At 36.1% G+C, this 22,798-nt stretch overlaps 1 protein-coding gene across 1 annotated transcript in view; it reads left to right on the forward strand.

Moving 5' to 3' along the window:
* LOC133520815 (bone morphogenetic protein 1) overlaps window positions 1–22,798 on the forward strand; it is a 139,609-nt gene that overhangs the window by 66,729 nt on the left and 50,082 nt on the right. The window contains exons 3-4 of the mRNA XM_061855487.1: window positions 19,776–20,011; window positions 20,456–21,036. Of these exons, the coding sequence (XP_061711471.1) occupies window positions 19,776–20,011; window positions 20,456–21,036 (817 nt within the window). The remainder of the gene's footprint in view (window positions 1–19,775; window positions 20,012–20,455; window positions 21,037–22,798) is intronic.

Here is a 22,798-nt window from a genome sequence, read left to right on the forward strand (position 1 = left end):
CTAAGGGGTAAAGTTGTTGTTTAAACGCTTGTGCTAATATTGATACCCGAGCAAACGAAAGATGCTAGGAATTCTAAAATTGAACCACGAGCTTAGCGAGTGGTGATAAAGTGAAATCTTGAGCGTTGCGAGGGTTTCAAGGCAAGAGGTTAAACAAATTTTGCAACTGAGTGAAACACAAAATATCTCACCACACCAACCCGAGGAAAATACTAACTGTAAAACATGAAACCGAACCAAATCAAAATCAAATTGAATATTATTAAATATTTATCGCTCAAAATCATCATTTATAAGTCAGTTCTACCAGCCAACATAAGGAAATAACTAAAAATTTGCATCAAATTACTTTGCCACTCTTGCGGATAAAATGCAACTTTCTCTTCAGTTTTTGAACAATAAAAAGAGCCTTTACCAGCTGGTGTAGTGAAAAATATTTATAATTAATTTTTAACAAGCAGAAACGTCTGCGAACGATGTTAATAGCTTAGAATAAATATAAAAGTGGAAAAATTACTGCCTTGGGTGAGACTTGAACTCACGGCCTCTGGATTTGTTCCACTTTTATTCTAGGCTTAATATTTATAATGATATACAGTACAGAAAACGTTTAGTTTAGGATTTAGGGAATATTATTTACTTTCCAATATTAATTACACAAAATATTAAGGCAATCTCATCCTAATCTTTCGTTGTCACATTGTATCAAGATGAAGTTTGAAAAACAATTATTTTAAGAACATTTAAAATTAAAATAGTGAAATCGGACGTCGGTAGATGAACATTTCTCATAAAATCGTCAGGTATTATTGTGTATTTTTAGCGTTCATCCTGTATACCAGACGGAACGAACTAAATAAAAAAATTCTTGATTTTTTTATCATGTTTAAGATAATTTTAACACTTGGTCCACTTAACCCCATCATTCCGTTCATTTTTATCCATTTTATTAATGGATAAAAATGGGTCAAGTCCTTCCATATATTTTTCATTGTTACATTTGTAAAATGTTTGTAGACAGATAATCTAAGGTCCTTCTCGTATTGAGGTCCCATGAACAAAGGCTGAGTTCGGGACAATACCCGTTCGTAATGTAGGCTGACGTAGGTACGAATACCATAAGACATGTCGGCGGCCGATTGTAATATCCGCCCGATCGTAAAGTTCCTATGTATTTTTTTGACGGTAGCCACATTAAATTGATAAAAAAAGCGCTGGTGGCCTAGCGGTAAGAGCGTGCGACTTGCAATCCGGAGGTCGCGGTTTCAAACCCGGCTCGTACCAATGAATTTTTCGGAGCTTATGTACAAAATATCATTTGATATTTACCAGTCGCTTTTCGGTGAAGGAAAACATCGTGAGAAAACCGGACTAATCCCAACCAGGCCTAGTTTACCCTCTGGGTTGGAAGGTCAGATGGCAGTCGCTTTCGTAAAAACTAGTGCGTACGCCAAATCTTGGGATTATTGGTCGTGGACCCCAGGCTCCCATGAGTCGTGGTTAAATGCCGGGGCAACACGAGGAATATTGAACTAATAGATAGGTTCGTTAGGTTGCTTCCGGTTCCTGAAGGGTAACTTGTCCAGAAATAAGAGGCGCTCAGGGAAAGAGACAATGATTTTTATGTTTCCCGATATGCCAAGGAATTTCATGATCTGGCGATAATTCCGATCGGCCGCCGCCAAACTTATGTACATGGGTACGGTAAGCTCTAGAGATGTGTTTGACGTAATAAATATCCCACCAAAACATTTATGTTGCCAAGAGGATAACGGCCCGATTCGAAGAATGATATAAGATAACGATAAGTTCAGGTTTAGATAAGTTAGATATACTTTGTATGTCATATAATTGACAGAAGCAGCTCGATTAGGGCAACCAATGTCACTTTGACGTTAGAAATATCGTAGATAGATCTTACTGGGATCACAGCGGATTAGAAATAAACGTCAATTTTGTTATGTCGTTTAGTTATCGATTTTTTAAAGATCTTTTCAAGATCTTAAACGTATCCTAATCATTCCTCGAATCGGGCCGTTACTTAGTTATCCCTAACTTCACAAACTCTACGGCTTAGTCAAAATAAGTGGCATGGCAGTTGCTTTATTACAAGAACTATATCAGAAAAGTAATGAATACTGATTAAATTTTTCACGTTGCGCCCATGTGATGGTAGCGAAACGATCCAGCCTCATATTTTGACTTAAGATGTAGATAGTAGAGTCTATGAAGTTAGGGCTTGTAGAGTTAGGAGCTTGGTTCTACATGAGATCTGTACCCCTAGTGTAACTTTGATCGACATCATAACGTGACGAACGCGTTTGCGTTAAGTGTCATTTTGTATGAGATTTTTGACTTTCCAAAACGTCCCGCTTGGCGCGCTGTTCAAAAACCCATACAAAATGAGACTAAACGCAAACGCGTACGTCACGTTTCAAAATCGAATTTAGTTACACTAGGGGTACAGATAGTTATTGACGGTGTGAGCCTTTTGGTTTCTACAAAAATCGAAATATTTAATAAAATAATTTGATTTGATCACAAAATTCATATTCACAAATATCTGAACAAAGCCTATATTATATTACCAAGACGTTGAAATTGCATGTTCAAATATTTTTAAGTAAATTGGGCGTTTCAATATATCTTTTAACGACTGTAGTTAATTTACAAAAATGCACTAGAATAACCACGGGAAATTAAAATAACGTAAAATATCAATATTACAATAAAAGTATGTTTATATTGCTCCTAACTCGGCATGTCACAAGCTGTCATTAATACAAGTTGAATGAATGCTGAACGCTCCATTTCGACCGCGGGCATGTCACGGTGAAGCGAGCCGTAGGCGCTGCGGGTGGCGGACGTGATGGATGATCAGATTGATTGTAAAATAAAGAGATCGGTATCGGATATCGGTAACATAAACATATCGACTTTCGACTAGGAGGCAAACGAGTAGACCAATCATGTGATGGTAAGCAATTATTAAATAAATAAATAAATTTCTTTATTTCAGACTTTTGTTATTGTCACCCGTGGACACCCGCAATACAAGAGGGGTTGTAAGTGCGATGCCGGCCTTTTACGCTCTTTTCTTGATAGTTTGGAGGTCGTATCTGTTCGGATTGTGCAACGAGAGGGGTATAAGTGATATTATGCAAACGAGGTTTTTAGATGCACGACATCCGTAGACTGGGGTACATTAAAGACTAGAGTTTGCAATATTCTTACCCCCGGAGTTATATACAATGTTTTTCATCACACTTGCGTAGAAAAAACTAAATTTATAAAACAATGATTAAATACGGTAACATTTCAAATATTCGTCCGCCATATTGTTATTTTTTGAGAGTTTAGGCATCGAAGGCACCGACCTAGTATCTTGCATTCAGCCACGATTGAAAATCCCGTAAAAATATTTTAAACGGCTATTCAATCAATCAAATTAAATATTTTTTTAAATCAACAGTAAAAATAAAATATAAAAGTCAGTATAAGATCTATGATCAAGAAATAAGATGTTTTTCGAAGTGTGATGAAAAGTTATATTCTAATCTAACCTAAAATTTCAGATATATGTTAACGGCACCAGTCATGGGACATTTAAGAGAAAAATTGTAGTATTTTGATATTTTCTCGGCACCTGTAAAATCCTACCACTTTATGCGTTAAAAGTTGAATGTCCTATTCGTCCTTTATGTTTTCTAGTTATTTAATGAAAGATACTGCAATTGATTTCTAGATGTATGGCGCCATCATTATAAAGCAAAGAAAAATCAATGAAACATCAAACTTAAGCAGCTCTATGGCTCTTGTTTATGGTAAAATGTCACCAGTGTTTAAAAACTGATGGTAAATACTTATTTTACAGGATTTGCGTATACCATCCCATTACTGGTGCCTGTTCCGGTGTATAGGGGAGTTTACTATAGTCAAATGAAACTTTACCATTAATCGGCATCATATCACAATCCCACTGCTTTTTGCCGATATCATCTAGTCTACATGGCGCGCCATAACTTTGCGTTACATTTGGTTTTCTAAGAAAATAAATAAAGTACTTTCTATGAAAATACTTTAATTTGCGATTTGTACAAGTGGACAGTAGACACACTACTATTTACACTAAACGCAAAATAAATGTCATATACAAAGTCAGGAGGCGCCACAAGCCTTCGGAAATTTCATATATTTGGGAATTTCGACGAGCCCAGGTGGCCGAGCGGTTCAGGCATCTGTCGCGTAAACGGAGGACGCTAGTTCGATTCCAGCTCTGAGCACTGGGGGCTTTTGTCATTTTTTCCTTTGTATATGATATCTATTTCGTTTACATTTAACGGTTTTCACTAGTGCGAAATCGATCAGTAAGTAGATACCGATACTGACGAATTTCAAAGTAATGACAAGTCAAAATTTACGACATCCTTATATGTCGTGGCCAGATCTTAGAATTGATCATTTTATGAGCTAGTCATTTCATGAAATGATCGGTTGTTCGCCTCATGAAAAAGTCAAACCTAATCTAACCCAAAGAGAAATTAAAATAGAGGTGGATTGTCAAAGGAAACTTTGTAGCCATAGCAAATTTACTGCCATCTTTTGACACATGATTAAAACTTTTAGAACGCCATTTGACTTTGATCTTTATTCTTTAATGATATGTGTCACGTTAAATATCAAAAAGTGGCGCCATCTAAAAGATCAAAGGCCAAAGGTATGGCGACATCGTTTCAAGAGACGGCAGTAAATTTACGTGGCTACAAAGTTTTCTTTGACAATACACCTCTATTTCAAATTATCTTTAGGAAAAGGTATAAGAATATAAATTTAATTTATTAGATAAAATAATGTATATACAAATTAAATGTAAGTTACAAGAATTATAACTACTTATAAAATAAACTAATATAACTAAACCTAACTCAAAAAGTAAAATAACTAAAATGTACACTCCAACCCTTGGCCAACACACAGGCAGCATTCCCGCGCTGTATCGCAATAGCGAGTCTTTGCGCGAGAAAGCTGCCTTATTAATTATCTTTGATCTAACCATATCGGGAAAATGGCTTTTCAAGAAATGATCAAAATCTATGGTCTGGCCACGACATACATAAAATATCCTAAGTAAACGACCCGTGTCTCATAACAATCCTCTAAAAAATCGTGTATGTCAGCAAATTTGCCAGCGTTTGTGACCCCTTGTTCACGTAACCTGTGAAGCGACCCGTGAACTACCGGACGTATAGATATACTTTTTTTTTTACTTATACCATGTTATCTACACATATATGATGCGTTAAAAACCGCAAATTAGAACCAGCATAAAGATAAACTGTTTTGTCACAACAATTTTTTATCAGGGAATGTAATGACTGCGTTTATATAAATATTATAAATAAATAAATAAATATTATAGGACATTATTACACAAATTGAGTAAGTCCCACAGTAAGCTCAATAAGGCTTGTGTTGAGGGTACTTAGACAACGATAAATATAATATATACATATTTATAAATACTTAAATACATAGAAAACACCCATGACTCAGGAACAAATATCTATGCTCATCACACGAATAAATGCCCTTACCAGGATTTGAACCCGGAACCATCAGCTTCGTAGGCAGTCACTACCCACTAGGCCAAACCGGTCGTCTCCGATATCGATTTATAAACTAAACTATGCGAACCAGTCGACAGAATTGTAAAACAATACTTATTGGTTTTAGAAGGGAGCAAAGCAGTTTAACTCGTAATAATAATGATACCCGAGCAAGCGCAAGGTTCCAAAATTGAACCACGAGCGTAGTTGGTTTCACAAGTAAAATACATGTGTATTAAAAAAACATGACTTAAGAATAAACTTAAACAGTACTTCTTAAGAGTACTTTGAATTAACAAATTAGGTAAAAGTATTGTTATTTATGGGGCGGAGAGTTAAATACCAGAATGCAAACTGTCCAACAAATCCATTTAAAAGCAAATTTTAATTGTTATCGTAAAAAATATTAAAGAAATGTACTTCGAATGTTATATGCTCTAGTGCATAAACGTATCACTGTCTTCACATCTTGTAGAACAACAATGAGCCACGTTCAAACCATGATAAATGTTTTCTTGTAGTACAGCAACGCGAACAAAATAAAACATAACTAATTTATTTTGATTAAATATTCATAATTTAAAAACATCGCTTAAAAGTTTATTGCACCCGCCAATATCCTCATGTTCGGGAAGTAACCTCTTACTTTACACTCTTGTAGATAAAATGCAACTTTTTCATCAGTTTTTGAATAATAAAGAGAGCCTATACGAGCTGGTGTAGTGAAAATAGAAACCATGTATTTGATAGGTACGTAGTTAAAATATACAGCCAGCTGCAGTAATAGTTGCATTGCACCGATTTGGCAAGCGACAGTGCGGAAGTGCCACTATAATCGTCAAATTACACTTTGTCGTTGACGTCTGATTTTCTAATACTCGTAGTTATTAGTTTTACAAGGAGGCAAAGTAGTTGTTTAACTATTGATATCCGAGCAAGGGAAAGATTTCAAAATTGAACCAACGGCGTGGCGAGTAGTTCGAAAAGTGGAATCTCAAGCGTTGCGAGGATTTTAAGTCACGAGGGTTAAACAAACTTTGCTCCCGAGTGATACAAAAATTTTCAGCACGCCAGTGCGAGAACAATACTAACTATAAAACATTACAAATCAAATTCAAATGAACGTTATTAAATATTTATCATTAAAAATCATCACTTAGTCAATTCAATCAGCCAACATGAGCAAACAATGCAAAAAATGCATCAGATTTCTTTGTCACCCACGTGAATAAAATGCAACGTTGTTATTACTTTTGAAGTACATAAAAAGAAAGCCTTTACGAGGTGGTGTCGTGAAAACAATATTTCATATAAAAATCATTGCTAAAAGAAATTCCTATTGAATATAACACGCATGAAACTCTATTTAAAAGTAATCTCCCGTAAATCCCTTTATAGTACGAAAATATCACGACGACAGTAACAGTATCGAGTCAACTCGATCACAAATCGAATGAGCGCCGCGAACTTTGTACGCGCTCGGAAACTTCTTGAGAGCCAAGATGTGTAACGTCTTCATACTTAGCCAGTTTGTGTGACTTCGGTTATAGTTCCGCCATGTAATGCATTAGATTTACTGACAGCTTTATTGTTGCGTCATCTAACTTGGCATTAATGTTAGTACCTAAGTGTGAAAATACTAAAATACACATTCAAAGGTTGGTTAATCCAGTAAGTACGTGGAAGGCACTTTAAAAAGAGACCAACCATACAACAACAACTCGTCTATAGGAAAATGTTAGAAGGACATTTAAAATACAGATTATTTTCTCATACCTGTGTGAGAGAGTGCGTAATAATATTATTTCGTATCCTCTTATTAAATTACGTAATATATGCCTATACGAAGTAAAATTATTATGTGTAATTTATTCCCTGATTCGAAATGCTTAAAACAAAAACTATATAATTTAGGTATGTTAAATACGTAATTAATATAATTATTTTCTCTATTAAAGTAATTAATATAATTTTTTTCACTATTTAAGTAATTAACTAACTAACTAACTGCTTTGGCTCAGCGATCCAAAAAGAATCTTGGCCTCCGAAACGAGAGAACGCCACCTGTCCCGATCCAGCGCGGTTTCCTGCCATGAATCGGCATTCAGCCGATGCAGGTCCGCCTCCACGACATCACACCAGCGGTACCTGGGGCGCCCGATCGGTCGACGGCCGGTTGGTCGCCTCAAGTACGCTAAGTAATTAATATAATTATTTTCACTTTTAATGTAATTAATATAATTTTTTTCAAAACAATATTATTTAATTTAAAACCAGACAAATGACTTGATTATTGTTTATCTGACATTTACACGTGAAGTAATCTAAGTTCCATTTGATGTGGGCAAATTAGGATGTTTGCCCTAATCATAGCATGGGGCGGAAATAGGCCCTACGAGGAAGGTCAGTAATTAAAGTTATAAAATAAATTACTTAGTTCGTCGACGGCTTACGTTAGCTAGTCATTTTAATACTATATTTAATGGAAAATTAATTGAAATAAGTTTCCTATAGTAGGTAAACAAATTGTTAGAAAAACTATAAAAGTAATAGTAGATAAAGCAAAATAACTGTCAAGTTTCAACGCTATCATAATTATAAATATACAATTTTCTGAAGCTAGAGGCATTAAAGCATATAAATATGTGACTGAAACCGGCATAACGTTCCACTTCGTTGACAGGTTATTCGTATGAAGCTACAAGTAAATCTCGTCCGTATGGCAAACGACAAAGTGGGACGTTGTGCCGGTTTCGGTCACATATATCTACTTATATAAGTATATTATACGTTCATTGTTGAATACCGCTTCAAATCGAGGCCTGTCATTATACCCGTAATACATTTTATATTCAAAAAGTCATGTTTCCAAGTCAACTGTATTGAAACTTTGCCACACAAGGTGGTGTACTATTATTTGGTAGGTTAGCTTTATGCGTATACAGTCGGGGCAAGTAAGGGTAAATTATTTTTGCCAGGTTTTCCCAATTTGGGACTTCATAATTGCTATAGTATCCCCAATCATCAACTGTGACTGTTTTTTTTTTATGGTAGAGGAGGCAAATGAGCAGATGGATCACCTGATGGTAAGCGATTACCGCCGCCCATGGACACCTGCAACACCAGAGGGGTTGTAAGTGCGTTGCCGGCATTTAAGATGGGAGTACGCTCTTTTCTTGAAGGTTTGAAGGTCGTATCGGTCCGGAAAAAAAAATATTAATAACAAAATAATCAAGTTAAGATTTAAAACAATCGAATACTGCTCCAAACCTAGTTAATGGATACGTATGCAACATGAACGTCACAGTCGCGAGATATGCTAATTGTGCGACGCTCGATCGCGGACTGCATTCAATGCGGTTCGCTGATTAAATTATACAATGCACAACGGCCAGGCATAAGCTCGAAGCGGGCTCAACCTGGAGGAGTAAGCGAAGTCATTTCAAATGCGGATTTCATTAATATCAATACTGTGTCTTACTTGCACCGATATCTGACAAACATATCTTTTATTATTTTTTGTAAATACCATGAATATTTTATTCTAAATGTACTTTAAAGTCTGAATGCTTAAAACCTGTGTCATTTTCATTTGGTATTAAACTAATTGACATGTATGTGATCCTATCATTATCTTCTAGTACCTTTATAAAAAGGAGATTATTAGAATATATAATGTTAAGAGTGTGTTCTCAAGGTATCACATTTCTGCATCCATAATTCTAGAAGCTATTTTCTGCTTACATAACCATCTTGAAGTATCTATAAAGTTTGACACGTTATTATGTGGGTTCACGGGGGCGTATTTTGATTGTAATTAAGTATAGGTTATAAATTTGATCTGGATTTGTCATGGATATAATCTGTCAGTGTCAAAAAATACTTATACTTTTTGTGGTTGAAGTATTTCTTCCTCCCTACTGGCTTATTTGTACGTATGCAACATGAACGTCGCAGTTGCTAGATATGCTCATTGTGCAGCGCTCGATGGCGGATTGCTTGCAATGCAATGCGGTTCGCTGATTAAATTATACAATCCAAAATGGCCAGGCATAAGCAAGGAGCGGGCTCAGATCTAGAGTAGTATGCGGATTTCATTTATCTCAATACTTTGTTTTCTTACAGCGGAACTTGAGAAACAAATTTTTTTTTTTTTGTAGTATAGTAAATAATATTGATTTGTATGCAATGCGGTTTGCTGATAAAATTATACAATGCACGACTAGGCACAAGCTTGGAGCGGGTTCCTAGTTCATATTTTTTTTAAATATATCAATTATCAATTTTTTTTTTTAATCTTGTAATAATATATTATTAAAATACAAAAATTTCACAACATGAATAATTTAATATTTAGGGATATTTATCAATTTAATATTTAGTGAGGTAAATCTACGTCTTACTTGCACTTCTTAGTGCAATCGGTGCAAGAAAGGAAATGAAATGAATATCTTTATTTTAGGCAACTATTGGCCCATAGCGTTTTCCCGCTTTGTAGAGGAAAGCGACTACGAACAGCGAACCCTATACTCAAAATATTAAAACTAGCATACATATTATTTATAACACATTTATATCTTAAGACTAAAAAACACACAATTATTATGGCTGCGATACACGCATGTTTCGCAACCCCGCAGTTGTCAGGGAGCCGGCCGCGGAACCGCCGGAACTTGACACCCTTTGGCCATAACCTCCCTCCTCCCCTCCCCGGTGAAAGACTGAAAAAGAGACCGATGAGATTAATATTATATTAATATCATGTTTTATATAATAGACAGCCGGAAGGGCTCCAGTACACTCAAGAACGGCCTTGGCAAAGAAATTGAAGTAGGGGTCTAATCGGTTTTGACAATCCATTTTACATCAGCAAAGCTAAAAAATAAATATACGTAAAATTGGGACTGGTTCTAATGTCTATTAAGCTGTTTACTTACATAAAAAAACGAAAATGAACTATGGGTTCAAGTACAAATACATACGATCATTATACAATAAATTCGATCTACCTAGATAGGTGCACTCAAAGCTATGAAATCGAATCAACCAGTATAATATAATAGAAAGTGAACCTATTTTATTACTCAATGTAAAATAATTCGAGCAGCTATGACAGTAATTCAGAAATGCATCTTAAACCTCCCGAGCGGGAATACCTTGCGCGCTGCGGTGGCTATAAATTTTGCTGTAAAATTTAATTATTTAATTTCAGGAAGCTACGGCGACTATGGCCACGATAATATTAGGTCGGTTATGATTGAATGTTACTCATACTTTAAAAGGTGTAAGTAACAGGTACCTATTCGCAACATAGCAGACATTTAATAGTACATTACTATAGAGGCCGGGAAACGTAGGGTTGCAGCGGCAACCCCGTTTTTCGCCGAGATATGTATAGTGCTTTTCTCAAACTTGCAATTAAAACAAAAAATTGTAGTCAATTTGTTTTGTGGCGACCTACTCAGCTCGCCCTCTACCAGCGGTGTACAACCCGTAAGTCCGCGCGCCTGCGCGATGCGCCACCGCCGTTGCTTAGCAACGAATATGCACAACAAATCACCGTACCAAGCTAACTGAAGCTAGTTGATGGTTGGATGTCAAGACGTTGTCACAATTTGACGTTAAAAAACAAAAGAAGGTTGCTTTACAGTCCTAGGTGTGTAAGGCAGTATGAAATTCCTTTACATATCATGTTCACTCATGCCACTTCATAGTAGTATTTCAGGACCTAATTTGACGTAAGTCATGTCATCATTTCATAGCAAGTTTGAGAAAAGTGACATTACATACTGTTGCGGCATTACTGCTGGGGCCTTGACATAGCGCTATCACTGGTACACAGGACACAGTGCACAGTCAGATGCAGAGATAGGTGCCCCCCTGCATTCAATCAGTCTAGTTGAGGTTTTCCCGAGGGTCTACAGTCCCAGTTCTTCAAAAAAGGAGTGTACAGGTTGTTTTGAAAGTGTCGGCAACGTGCATGTAACACCTCTGGAGTTGCAGGCGTCCATAGGCTGCGGTGACTGCTTACCATCAGGTGGTCCGTATGCTTGTTTGCCACCGTCGTGGTATAAAAAGGGAGGGGGGGGGTCACCTCTCTCTGCAGCTGGCTATATGTTTGATGTTTAAAATAACACTTGCACTGCGTGCTATCAAAATCGTTGCAAACGTGAGATTCTGGTATTCTATTGGTAGAAGCCGTCTCACCTTTTTATAACCGCTTATTTATTTACTGCTAAAAATCGCATATCTCCCATAATTTGATAGCTTTGCTCGTTCAATTCACCTTATTCAAGCGCTTCCCAAATCCCAGTTGTGGGCGAAACAATTAATATCACCGCTCGATTGGAGCTTACACGGGCGTAAGCCGCATGCGTCGTCAAATGCTCGCCAATTAAAATGGAGCTTGTCTTTGCATAGCTTAAAACTGAATATTTATATAGATCTGTCAGAAAAAAAACATAGAATCGACAAAAATAATTTTATAATTATTTTTTTTAAATCTGTTTGAGATGTAGGTACTCAAACATTTTTTTGGAGTATGCAGAGATAAGATCATGGTACGTAACATAAGATTTATGTATCCATGCCAAATTGCAGCTTTCTAGCACTAGTGAGCACGGAGCAAAGCCGCGGACGGACAGACAGACGGACATGGCGAAACTTTAAGGGTTCCTAGTTGATTACAGAACCCTAAAAATGATTTAAGACTGACGTAACTATGACGTAATTTCGTGATTTATACATAGCTAGAGTCTGATTAAACTAACTATGCACCGATCAGATCAGAGCAGAGTGAGGAAGTGTCATTACAAACGTCAGGTTTTCATAGAAATTTGACATTAATGGTGACATTTCCACACTTTATCATTGCAAATGCCATGTACGTTTACATCAAAAGCTCTATGTTCAAGAATGGATCTACTAAAGGAATTTAACAGCTCGCGAGCTGAGCCTGAAGTAAATTGCTATTTCAATTTTATGAATTCTTTCCTTGCTATTTCCAATAGCGAGCCGAAGATCGGCAGAATTTCGCATTAATACTCAAAAACAAAATAAGATACGGTATAGAACGTTTAAAAATCAAAGACTACGCAGCATCCAGTTCATTCATAACCTCGATGTATGTTGAACATTGATATTTGTAAACACAAATAGTTTAAGAGCCGGTTTTCCAGTCCCCAGTTGAACAGGATAGGATTTATTCTATTGATAGACTTCGACCAAGCTAGGTTGGCAGCATTTTTGATAGCCACCGGCTGCCGCTAGCATTAATGTGCGACGTTCCATAAGATTACGTGTGTTGGTGACAATCAGCGCCACTTCTCCCTCCACCGACTTCGCACCTTGCCAATGATTGGCGGCACAGAGGCAACAGAAGTGGTCATTTGTGAGTGATGAGTGACGACCGGTTTGGCCTAGTGGATAGTAACCCTGCCTACGAAGCAGATGGTCACGGGTTCAAATCCCAGTAAGGGCATTTATTCGTGTAATGAGCATGGATATTTGTTCCTGAGTCATGGGTGTTTTCTATGTATTTCAATATTTATATATTATATATATCGTTGACTAAGTACCCTCAACACAAGCCTTATTGAGCTTACTGTGGGACTTAGTCAATTTGTGTAATAATGTCCTATAATATTTATATTATATTAATATTTATATTTCTCCATACAAACGTACTCGACTGTTTTGTTACTTTTGGTTAAATTTTGGAGGAGGAAACAATCGAGTATGAAACATCGTATTTTGAGATTTTTACGCAGGATTTTTCTCTTCACCTGGCGTTGTCCTTATCGCATAGGTCTATACTCACCTAAAATATTTAAATCTCAGCTCCCGTATCCTCTTAAGAGGCTGGTAATACCGAAAAGCACAGCGCGTCAGCGCACACTGTCTATTTGTATTTGAGTAAATGAGATAGCACTGTAACCATAACTCGGCCTGTCTGGGCTATCAAAATCGCTGACAACTTACTCGCAGCTTGGTCTAAAGGGGCCCACTGATTAACAGTCAGCCGGATCGGCCTGCACTGAAAAAAATAGATAGCCGAACTGGTTTTGTAACTTTACTAAATAACTAAACTACGGTTATAAGAAAATAAACTTTGCATAAATTTACAAACTTATTTTGTAGTGTATACCCAGTACCTGAACACTGATAGCCAAACACGGTTTTGTAACATATAACACATAGTTCGCAAGTCCCAATTTTTGTGTAAACAGTAACCAAAATTTTTGTTACAATTATGCAAACCATTTCTTTCAGTGTGTCAGTTGTTCTGAACTGTCAACTTTTTGTTCTAACTGCCCCTTAACTCTAACACGATTCTCGCGTGTCACAGGTCATTTCGAGTTTTAGCTATTCCATCTGTTTCCGATATGATACTGATCGGTCAGTGTCAAAAGTTACATTTTATTCAACCAAAAACGTCACTTTTGATACTGATAGAGCAGTATCTTTGCCAAAAAAATTTGAAGGAGTGGAGCTTTTTGTATGAGATGAAATTTAGTTTTTAACTTTTCTCAAGAGAATTATAATCTACAGCTAGAAAGACATGCAATAGCTCTCAACTTTTTTTTATTCGATAAAAGATAAAACTAGAAGCATGGCAGAGTGATCAGAAACAAGACAATGAAAATAACTTTGACCCAACTGAAAGATCGGCCCTAAATGTAAATAAAAGAAATAATTATGCACGATATAATAAACCACATTCATAAAAAGAGTCAAGTGCGTTACATATTTTTATTTTCGTAAAGTGATCTAAACTGTATTATTTCGTTTGATGTAGTCATTATTATTTCTAAAACTTGCCTGGTCCTTTTTGAGAGCCGAAGTTTTTCTATTTGAGAAAATGATTTCCAATAATTGACCGATTTGTTCGAACCCTCGGAATGGCTCCATATAAAGTCGCACTGTTAACCAATTTGTAGAAACGTTTATCTAAATTCTCTTTTGTGAAATACTTGAAACCAACAAATGTTTTTCCTTCTGAATGAGAAAACGCAATATTTGGTCCTATTTAGGTATTGTTAGGTTTTAAAAAACAAAAGGTTATCTTTGTAACAGAAAGTATTATGTGTAGCTATATAAAAAAAACTAGACATGATTAGTTCACGAATGAAAGATTCAAGATTTAAATTAAATATTTCACTTAAGGTCACTTTTTCATTCACTAGTTCAGTTCGGATTCACGTGGTTCGTTACTTCAGTAGTTCAATTTAATTATATTTTTATTTATTTGCTCATTCACTTAGATAATGACAAGGACGCCACGTTAAAACATGTTGAAAACTTTCGATTCATAAATTAGATTATTTTAGTGATTCATATTGAATGAAATTGTCTATCAATTTCATTCAAATCCAACTCAGATATTCGCGAATGTGAAACATGGAACCAGCACTGTTGATGGATCTGTTTAGCTTCACAGTATACAAATGAAGCATATCAATATTTTCTTTTCAGTGACACATTTTGAACATTACAAAAAAAAAAAAAACACTACTTATATTCAATTTATCTTAAGTGCGCTGAGTCCCGAAAAATACATTAAAATTATGGCTAAAACAAAAACAATTTTATGTACAAGGTATACTTAAAATGAAAATATTATAGTTCTTCTTAGTTATATACCAAAAAATAAACTTACTATCACATACGATTCCCGTATACTTTTCTGTAAATAAAATCACATTTTGTCTAGTGTCCGACCGAAGCCTCGTCGAACGTTTCGGCCGCACCGAAACTTACAAGATTGTGTTTTCGGGAGTGTCCGACCGAAGTTTCCGTTTCGGTTTCAACGGGTTTCGGCATAAAAATCATGTTTCAGCCAAAGGTTCGATTTCAGCCCAAACTAGAGCAAATTCGAACATTCGGTTTCATTTTCGACAAAAAAACCGGTTTTAATCAAACACTAATTTTGCATAATTCATTTTTAAACTTTGATCTCAAAATAAACTTATATATCATTTCCTTTAATTTATTTTTGAAACGAAATTTTTTACTGCCTATAAAAGTGTTTGTGAACGCACCCTCATGTCATGAAATATAATAATGGTGCCGTAAAATTGGCTTTACGTCCAATCAGTGGTTTTGCAGTAAAAGTTCTTTCACTTAAATCAGTTTTACGCTTCATTATTGAGGTTTTACAAGTGCTCACTCAGACTACCGACCTTTTGGTTTATTTTATATTTTATCAATGTGACTTTTATTATGATGAGCAATTTTCACCATATACCTACAACGTATGCAATCAATATTTTTACTATTTACCTACATACAATTAAATGCATAGAGGCAAACAGACGAATGATATATGTGTATTACAAACAAAAAATACACACGTTCTTATTAAGTACGTATACGCAAGATACATTATATACACGGGTTTCCACTTGCTACGATCCTGGCATACCTCTTTCGCTTCCTTCACTTTTATAACATTCCTCATACACGTTCGCCTGTTTAGGGCGCTCTTGACCTGGCCTTTCTTCAGGATCTTCCTCTTTCTAAATAAATGAATGTACTAAACTTCAAAAAAATGTGAATTATCATTTTTACGAAACAGCTAACTCTAGTAGTATACAAAAATGAACTGTCATAATAGGAACTATCATTCGACTCAAGGGGCATAATGATTGGTACTGCAAATATCATAATCCTTATCGAAGTCGGGAAAAATGAGTCAGGCTAAGTAATTATATGTATCTAAATAAGTTTTCGTCTGGCACGCAAAACAAGATATCCCAGAAACCAAAAAATCGTGATAAACTTACAATCAAGCAATTGAATTCAAATTTGGAATCCCCGTCGCCGACCCAATGTTGCCACTACCATGAATATTCATAGTAAGCATCGTAAACTGGCTTGTCCTATTCAAGCCGCAGGCATAGACAATTAATAACGGCCAGTGTTGGCCCAGCTGTCATAGACGCATTAGATTTTATGGCCAAGCAAACATGTGTTACCTGCCAATGTAAGGGATAAGTTATCCAGGTTCTAAATAGTAACGGCTTAGTGGGAATGGTGGCTTGGTGGGTGTAGTGGGGGATCAATTTGACACTCTAATTTCAATGAATTAGATATTGGAGATACAGAGATATATTAAATATATTTATTTAAAAAAAAACGCCCACGCGTCAAGCAATCTTTAACGAGGGGCAACTCCACACTACTCAACTCTATGGCTGCTGCTCGACGCAACGTTGGCGCAAATGCGCAGCGTCAAGATTTTCCATAGCGCTGACTAGACGCCGAAGCTCAAAAGACGCTAGTGTGGGATGGCTCTTAAAATACGTAAATGTCCCTTTTTAAAATTTGTTATTGGTATTTAGGTATTGGTGTGGCTATCACTTGTTAGAAACAGATGTAGCATTAAAATATCCAGGCCAATTCGAGTTTTAGTTCTTCAACCAAAAACGTCACCTTGGACACTGACAAATCAGTATCATATCGAAACATATCGAATAAGTAAAACTCGAATTGGCCTAATACTTAGGTCCCCGAAACTTTAACTATAGGTCTAAGTTGTAAGCTCTAAGACTCAACGTGTACAGGGTAGATGAATATATCCTCCAGAGAAACACCCTTGAGACGTAAAGTTTTCCTAAAATTTGCTAAATGTGTCGTTAAGTTTTTCAATCTTTCGAAAAAGATACCTTTTCTATCCCTACTTTTTTGAGCCTTCATAGAACTAGTATCAATTGGAGTATTTTCCATTAAACACACTTGATACTTGATACTGTTTTTAGTTGGTACTGCATTTTTCTACGGAAATAACTTAAGCAGTTTTTGCTCTTTGATAAACTAAAATAATAATAAATGAATAATGTATCTCAACGATTTTAGACAGTAACGATAAATTCTTAGTCTTAATCTTATCTAAACATGTATATAAACTATCTAAATTTATATAAATTAAGAAGTTAGAAACAATTTTCCATAGTATCATTTAAATATCAACGCCATTACTTCACTATAATATCGCCTATTCAGTTTCAATAGAACACGTTCAATCTATTTAATGCGCTTGTTCAATTAGCCATTTCACTGTCAAACACGGGCGTCGGGCGTTCCGAAATTGGCTACAATTCGGAGTAGCAAGCGAAACAATTTGGCCTTGAATCGACGGCATGTTGCTGATAATTAGATCTGCCGCAGTTGCTGCAGCGCTGCAAGTTTCATTGCTATTTGCTTTCCGCGGGCGATATGATCGATAAACTCGTATAAAAACGCTAAGCGTCACTTACACCATCCTACTAACCTGGGGTTACGCGGTTAATGTTAACCCTGTATCAAATTGTACTGGGAGCCATAATAACTCCAGGTTTAACAGGTTAACCCAGTGTCAAATTGTACTGGTGACCGTGGTATCTCCAGATGTATTAGGTTGACCTCGGGTTAAAGGGCCACTAAGCGCTACTTGCACCATCCCAATAATTCTGGGTTAACCGGTTAAACTGTTAACCCAGTTTCAAATTGTACAGGATGGAAAAGATCGCTCTTAAGCGATAAGACCACCTATTGTTGTCTCTATCCAATCATCTTTATTTGTTTCTGTACATGTATTGTAAACTGTGTGAGGTATGCTATAAAGAGTATTGTATTATCAACGTTATCATGCCAAATATCCGCTTCTTGGCTTTATCAAATGTTTTAAAAAATAGCGTCATGTACCCGACTGGTTGTGGAATGCTCTAAAAAGGCTAGACCTAAGGCAATGAATTATGACCTTAAAATACCGCAAGCACTTATCTTTGATAGTAAAGCGTGGCATCTCTTTTTCAAGGTGATTATCTTAACAGCTACTTTCAATTAATCATCCCTTAAAGTTTATCTTAACAGCTACTTTCAATTAATCATCCGTAAGACAAGAAAGACTGGCAAGAAAATATGACTAACCTGCACTTGTTGCAGTCACTTCTTCAAGGTTTCCTTGCAATTTATTGCTTATTTCAATTAAATAATTATCCAGATCAGAAGAAACAATCAACATTAAACCCAATCTTTCAGTTTAACCCATGGTTGACTGGTAGAGAATACCTTCTGGCTTCAAGTTCACCATTTGTGCATTCATGTATAATATTTAAATAAATAAATAAAGTGTGTGTCGTGATATTTCCTCACCTTAGACAATCGCCACTGTTTCTATAAACTTCTCGAAGAATTCCGCATATAGTTACGGATCCTGAGGTCATAACACTTGTTTACCTGTAAAATGACTCGCGCAAGTTTCCGGAATGTGCGGCCAACTAACTGGATCACGTCTATTTGAACCTAACTAGCCGTATCCGTGAGTAACATTATTTTGAATAACAACATTAATTAATATCTTCCTAGACAATTTAAAGTGATATTAACTTACGATATTAATATTGTCGATAAAACCACAGACTTATAATTTCATTTTTTAATTTACAAACTTGACTTTACGAACTAAGGTTTAATAAATATCCTTATTAATAATATAGACAGGTATGTATATAATATGTCCTTTTGATGAGTTAAGCTTGTAAAAATACAAGAACCTGAGCAACTATTAATAATAGAATATGCATTTTTAATAACTAAACTTGGAGTGAGACACAGGCATTAAATAAATTAAGACAGGTTTTATACGGGCCAACGCGTGCTCCCGATGATGCTACTCGGTACCGAGTGAAACATGTCGACCAACTTTTGTTAAAATATTTGAGTGACCCGTTTTAACAAATAAGCATTTTTGCGACAATTCACATCTGGGATTCTAAATTCCTATCTCCTTTTAAATTGGGGTGAGACGGTTATTTAAGTAGATAATTAAACATCTAATCAAATTGCATGCGTATTGCAGTATAGCTCTAGCTCTCTGTAGAGTACTTTGCTGTCGTTGTGTGGCCATACGCATTCGTTAAGAGTACACCGCAAGCAAAATAAAACGCAGAAAGCCGGATTCAAACTGTATTACGCATATTAACATATTTACACACGTACACAAGCCTTCTTGAGCTTCCCACAGGGACTTAGTCAATCTATATCAGAATATCGTATAATAATTATTTATTTTTTTATGTGGTCTTCGGGCCTTAAATAACTTGGTGTAGTCTCAAAAGATTATTTAAATTTCTACAAATTGCAATTCTATAAAGAATAGAAATTGATATATTTTATTCGTTGTTACAGGTAACTTCCAAGGAGACATAGCTTTACAAGACACAGACTTCAAACCCATGAAGTCTGCCTCCAAAATCAACAAGTCTCTACAAGAAGAAGTAGAGAGGTTAAAGAAGGAAGTACTACTCGAAGGGTTACAAGTTGAAGAGGAAGGTTTGCCAGACATATTGAGGAAGAGGACGAAGCAACCAGCACCGGCGCCGGAGAAACCAAAGAAGTACAATGATGCAATGCTGATGACAAAGGTAGGCATTGTAAAATAGCAAAAACATTACTTACCATTTCAAAAAGTATAAGCCCTGGTGAGGCATGAGCAACACCAATAGGAAAATTTGTATGGATTGTCAAACTGTTCTTTCTACCCCACTTAATCTTATAAAATTAACAGCTTCAGTCAAAACCTTATTTTAAAGAATTAAGCCAGCTTTCGTTATTATTGTATGTATGTATTCAGATTCGCAGACTACATAATTAAAATGAAATACTCGTATGCGTGGGCTGATTTATAGTATATTCGATTTTGTATCAAGCGCACTTCATGACATTGACATTTCTTCACATGTACAATAATGTAATTAGGGCCATTTGCTTATATACTTGATTAAAATAAGTTTGATCAAAAATAGAAACAAAATATCACAGACTGGCAAAGTCATACCCTGCTTTCAACGCCATGTCTTACTTCACAGGTTTTACCATCGGGCTTAGACAAATCAATATTATTAAAAAACGGTAAATTGCCACCCGGAGAAATGCTAGACAATATAACTAATAAAATTAATCAAACCAAAGAAGAATTAGTTACTAACCAAACAAGCCCCATCGAGAATCTTACTGAATCAGAAAGTTTAGAACAAGACGGTGTTCTAGTCGTTAATATTTCAACGGACAATATTTTAAATTTAGATGAACTATATCCAAATATGCATTTAACAAGCACTGCCAACAAAGTCGATGAGGTGACAAATAAAATCCAGAGCAACAGCCGTGAGATAACAGGAGACTCTAATAATAATATAAAGGTGAAATCTCCACCTGAAAATGTGACGATGGCTCCTGCTCCAACTAACGGGGTCCTAGTAACTAATGAAAGAGAGGAAGATATTGAAAGTATGGAAAAAGAAGTTATCAACAAACCCGGTGCTGATTTAAATGGGAAATTTCTAGAAGCCAACGATCTATTGAAGCCGACTGAAAGTTTGCAGAGTCTGACAGAAGAGACTTTGAGCAGACATCGACGAAGGCGAAGAAGACACGGTAATGGGAGACGGTATGATATTTTTCATATCGTTAATAAGAATTTATCATATTTTAAGAATCGCATTTAGAGATTTTCTAATTAATTTTCTCTTGTTACTGGCATAATATATTATACCTATAGGTACAGGTGGTCTAATAAAAACAAAACTATTGCTTTGCTAATCCGCGAAATAATAACGTTTACTACAAGTAAGTTTAACGATTTAGCACTGATTGACTAGCACATTGTTATTTCGAGGATTAGCAAAGCAATACTTTTGTTTTAATTAATATGGATTGCCGCAACATAACGCCTCATTTTATTAATAATAGTATCTGGGGGCCGATTTTTTAATTTCGATCGCTACATTTCGTGTTTTCCTTGAATACTATATCCACCACTAGGCATTTAAATCTTATACCTTTAAACGAGCAATTCTTGTATATATATATATATATATATATAGTACCTGGGCGACCAAGCTCGGTTATAACTATATTTTTTTACTGAATTAAACTTGTCTAAAACAATAAAAATTAAAAAATTATATATAAACTTGAACATATAAAAAAAAAGTTAGTCACCGGGCGAGATTCGAACCCTCAACACTCGTTTAGCAGTCCGCGTCTTAACCCGCTGGACCAGACAGACAGTGGCCGGAAATACGAAATTAGCGACCATATTCTACGTCGAAAGAAAAACGCATGAAAACTCGAAAACACGCATTTTCCCAAACATAAGACTAATCTAGATAGATTGTATACCCCCAAAAACCCCCATATACCAAATTTCAGCGGAATCGTTAGAGCCGTTTCCGAGATCACAGAAATATATATACAAAAATTGCTCGTTTAAAGGTATAAGATATATTTCTGTGATCTCGGAAACGGCTCTAACGATTTCGCTGAAATTTGGTATATGGGGGTTTTTGGGGGCATACAATCGATCTAGATTAGTCTTATGTTTGGGAAAACGCGTGTTTTCGAGTTTACATGCGTTTTTCTTTCAACGCAGAACATGGTCGCTAATTTCGTGTTGCAGGCCACTGTCCGTCTGGTCCAGCGGGTTAAGACGCGGGCGGCAAGAAACAACCAGTGTTACGGGTTCGAATCCCGCCCGGTGACTAACTTTTGTTTTTTTTTTTATATATGTTCAAGCTTATATATAATATTCTATTCTATTCGAGTGACGAATTCGAGAGCTTGAAATTCAAAAATCGGCTCCCAGCCTAGCTCGGCCCTTTATATCGCACTCAACCGAGAAGCCCCATGTCCCGGCCTTTATAATGTACAATTACTTAGGTAGAACTATAGAGTCTGAAAATCAAGAGCATAATGCCTGCAACATGTCCTCAACGTCCTCATAACGTAATTTGCATGCACCACAAGTAAAGCCGATGAAATATTCTCCGCATCTTGCGTCAAAGGATGCTTCCTGAGAAGTCGCTACCACTTAATTGCGATGTTCTGAGACTTCGTGCACTTTCCCCTACTACGTGATTTTATAATAAAACTACCCGTGTCATATACAGCAATTAGGTTCACGTACTTCACGTAGCTCCAATGTATATTATAGTACATTCATACACAGATTGACTAAGTCCTACGGTAAGCTCAAGAAGGCTTGTGTTGTGGGTATTTAAACAACGTTATATGTAATATACAAATAATTAAAATAGATATAAAAGACCCAAATATCTGTGCTCATTACACAAATAAATGCTCTTACCGAAATTCGAACCCAGGACTATCGGCTTCATACGCAGGGTCACTACCCACTAGGCCAGACCAGT

The sequence above is a fragment of the Cydia pomonella genome, chromosome 8 (genome assembly GCF_033807575.1).
Source record: "Cydia pomonella isolate Wapato2018A chromosome 8, ilCydPomo1, whole genome shotgun sequence".
NCBI lineage: Eukaryota > Metazoa > Arthropoda > Insecta > Lepidoptera > Tortricidae > Cydia > Cydia pomonella.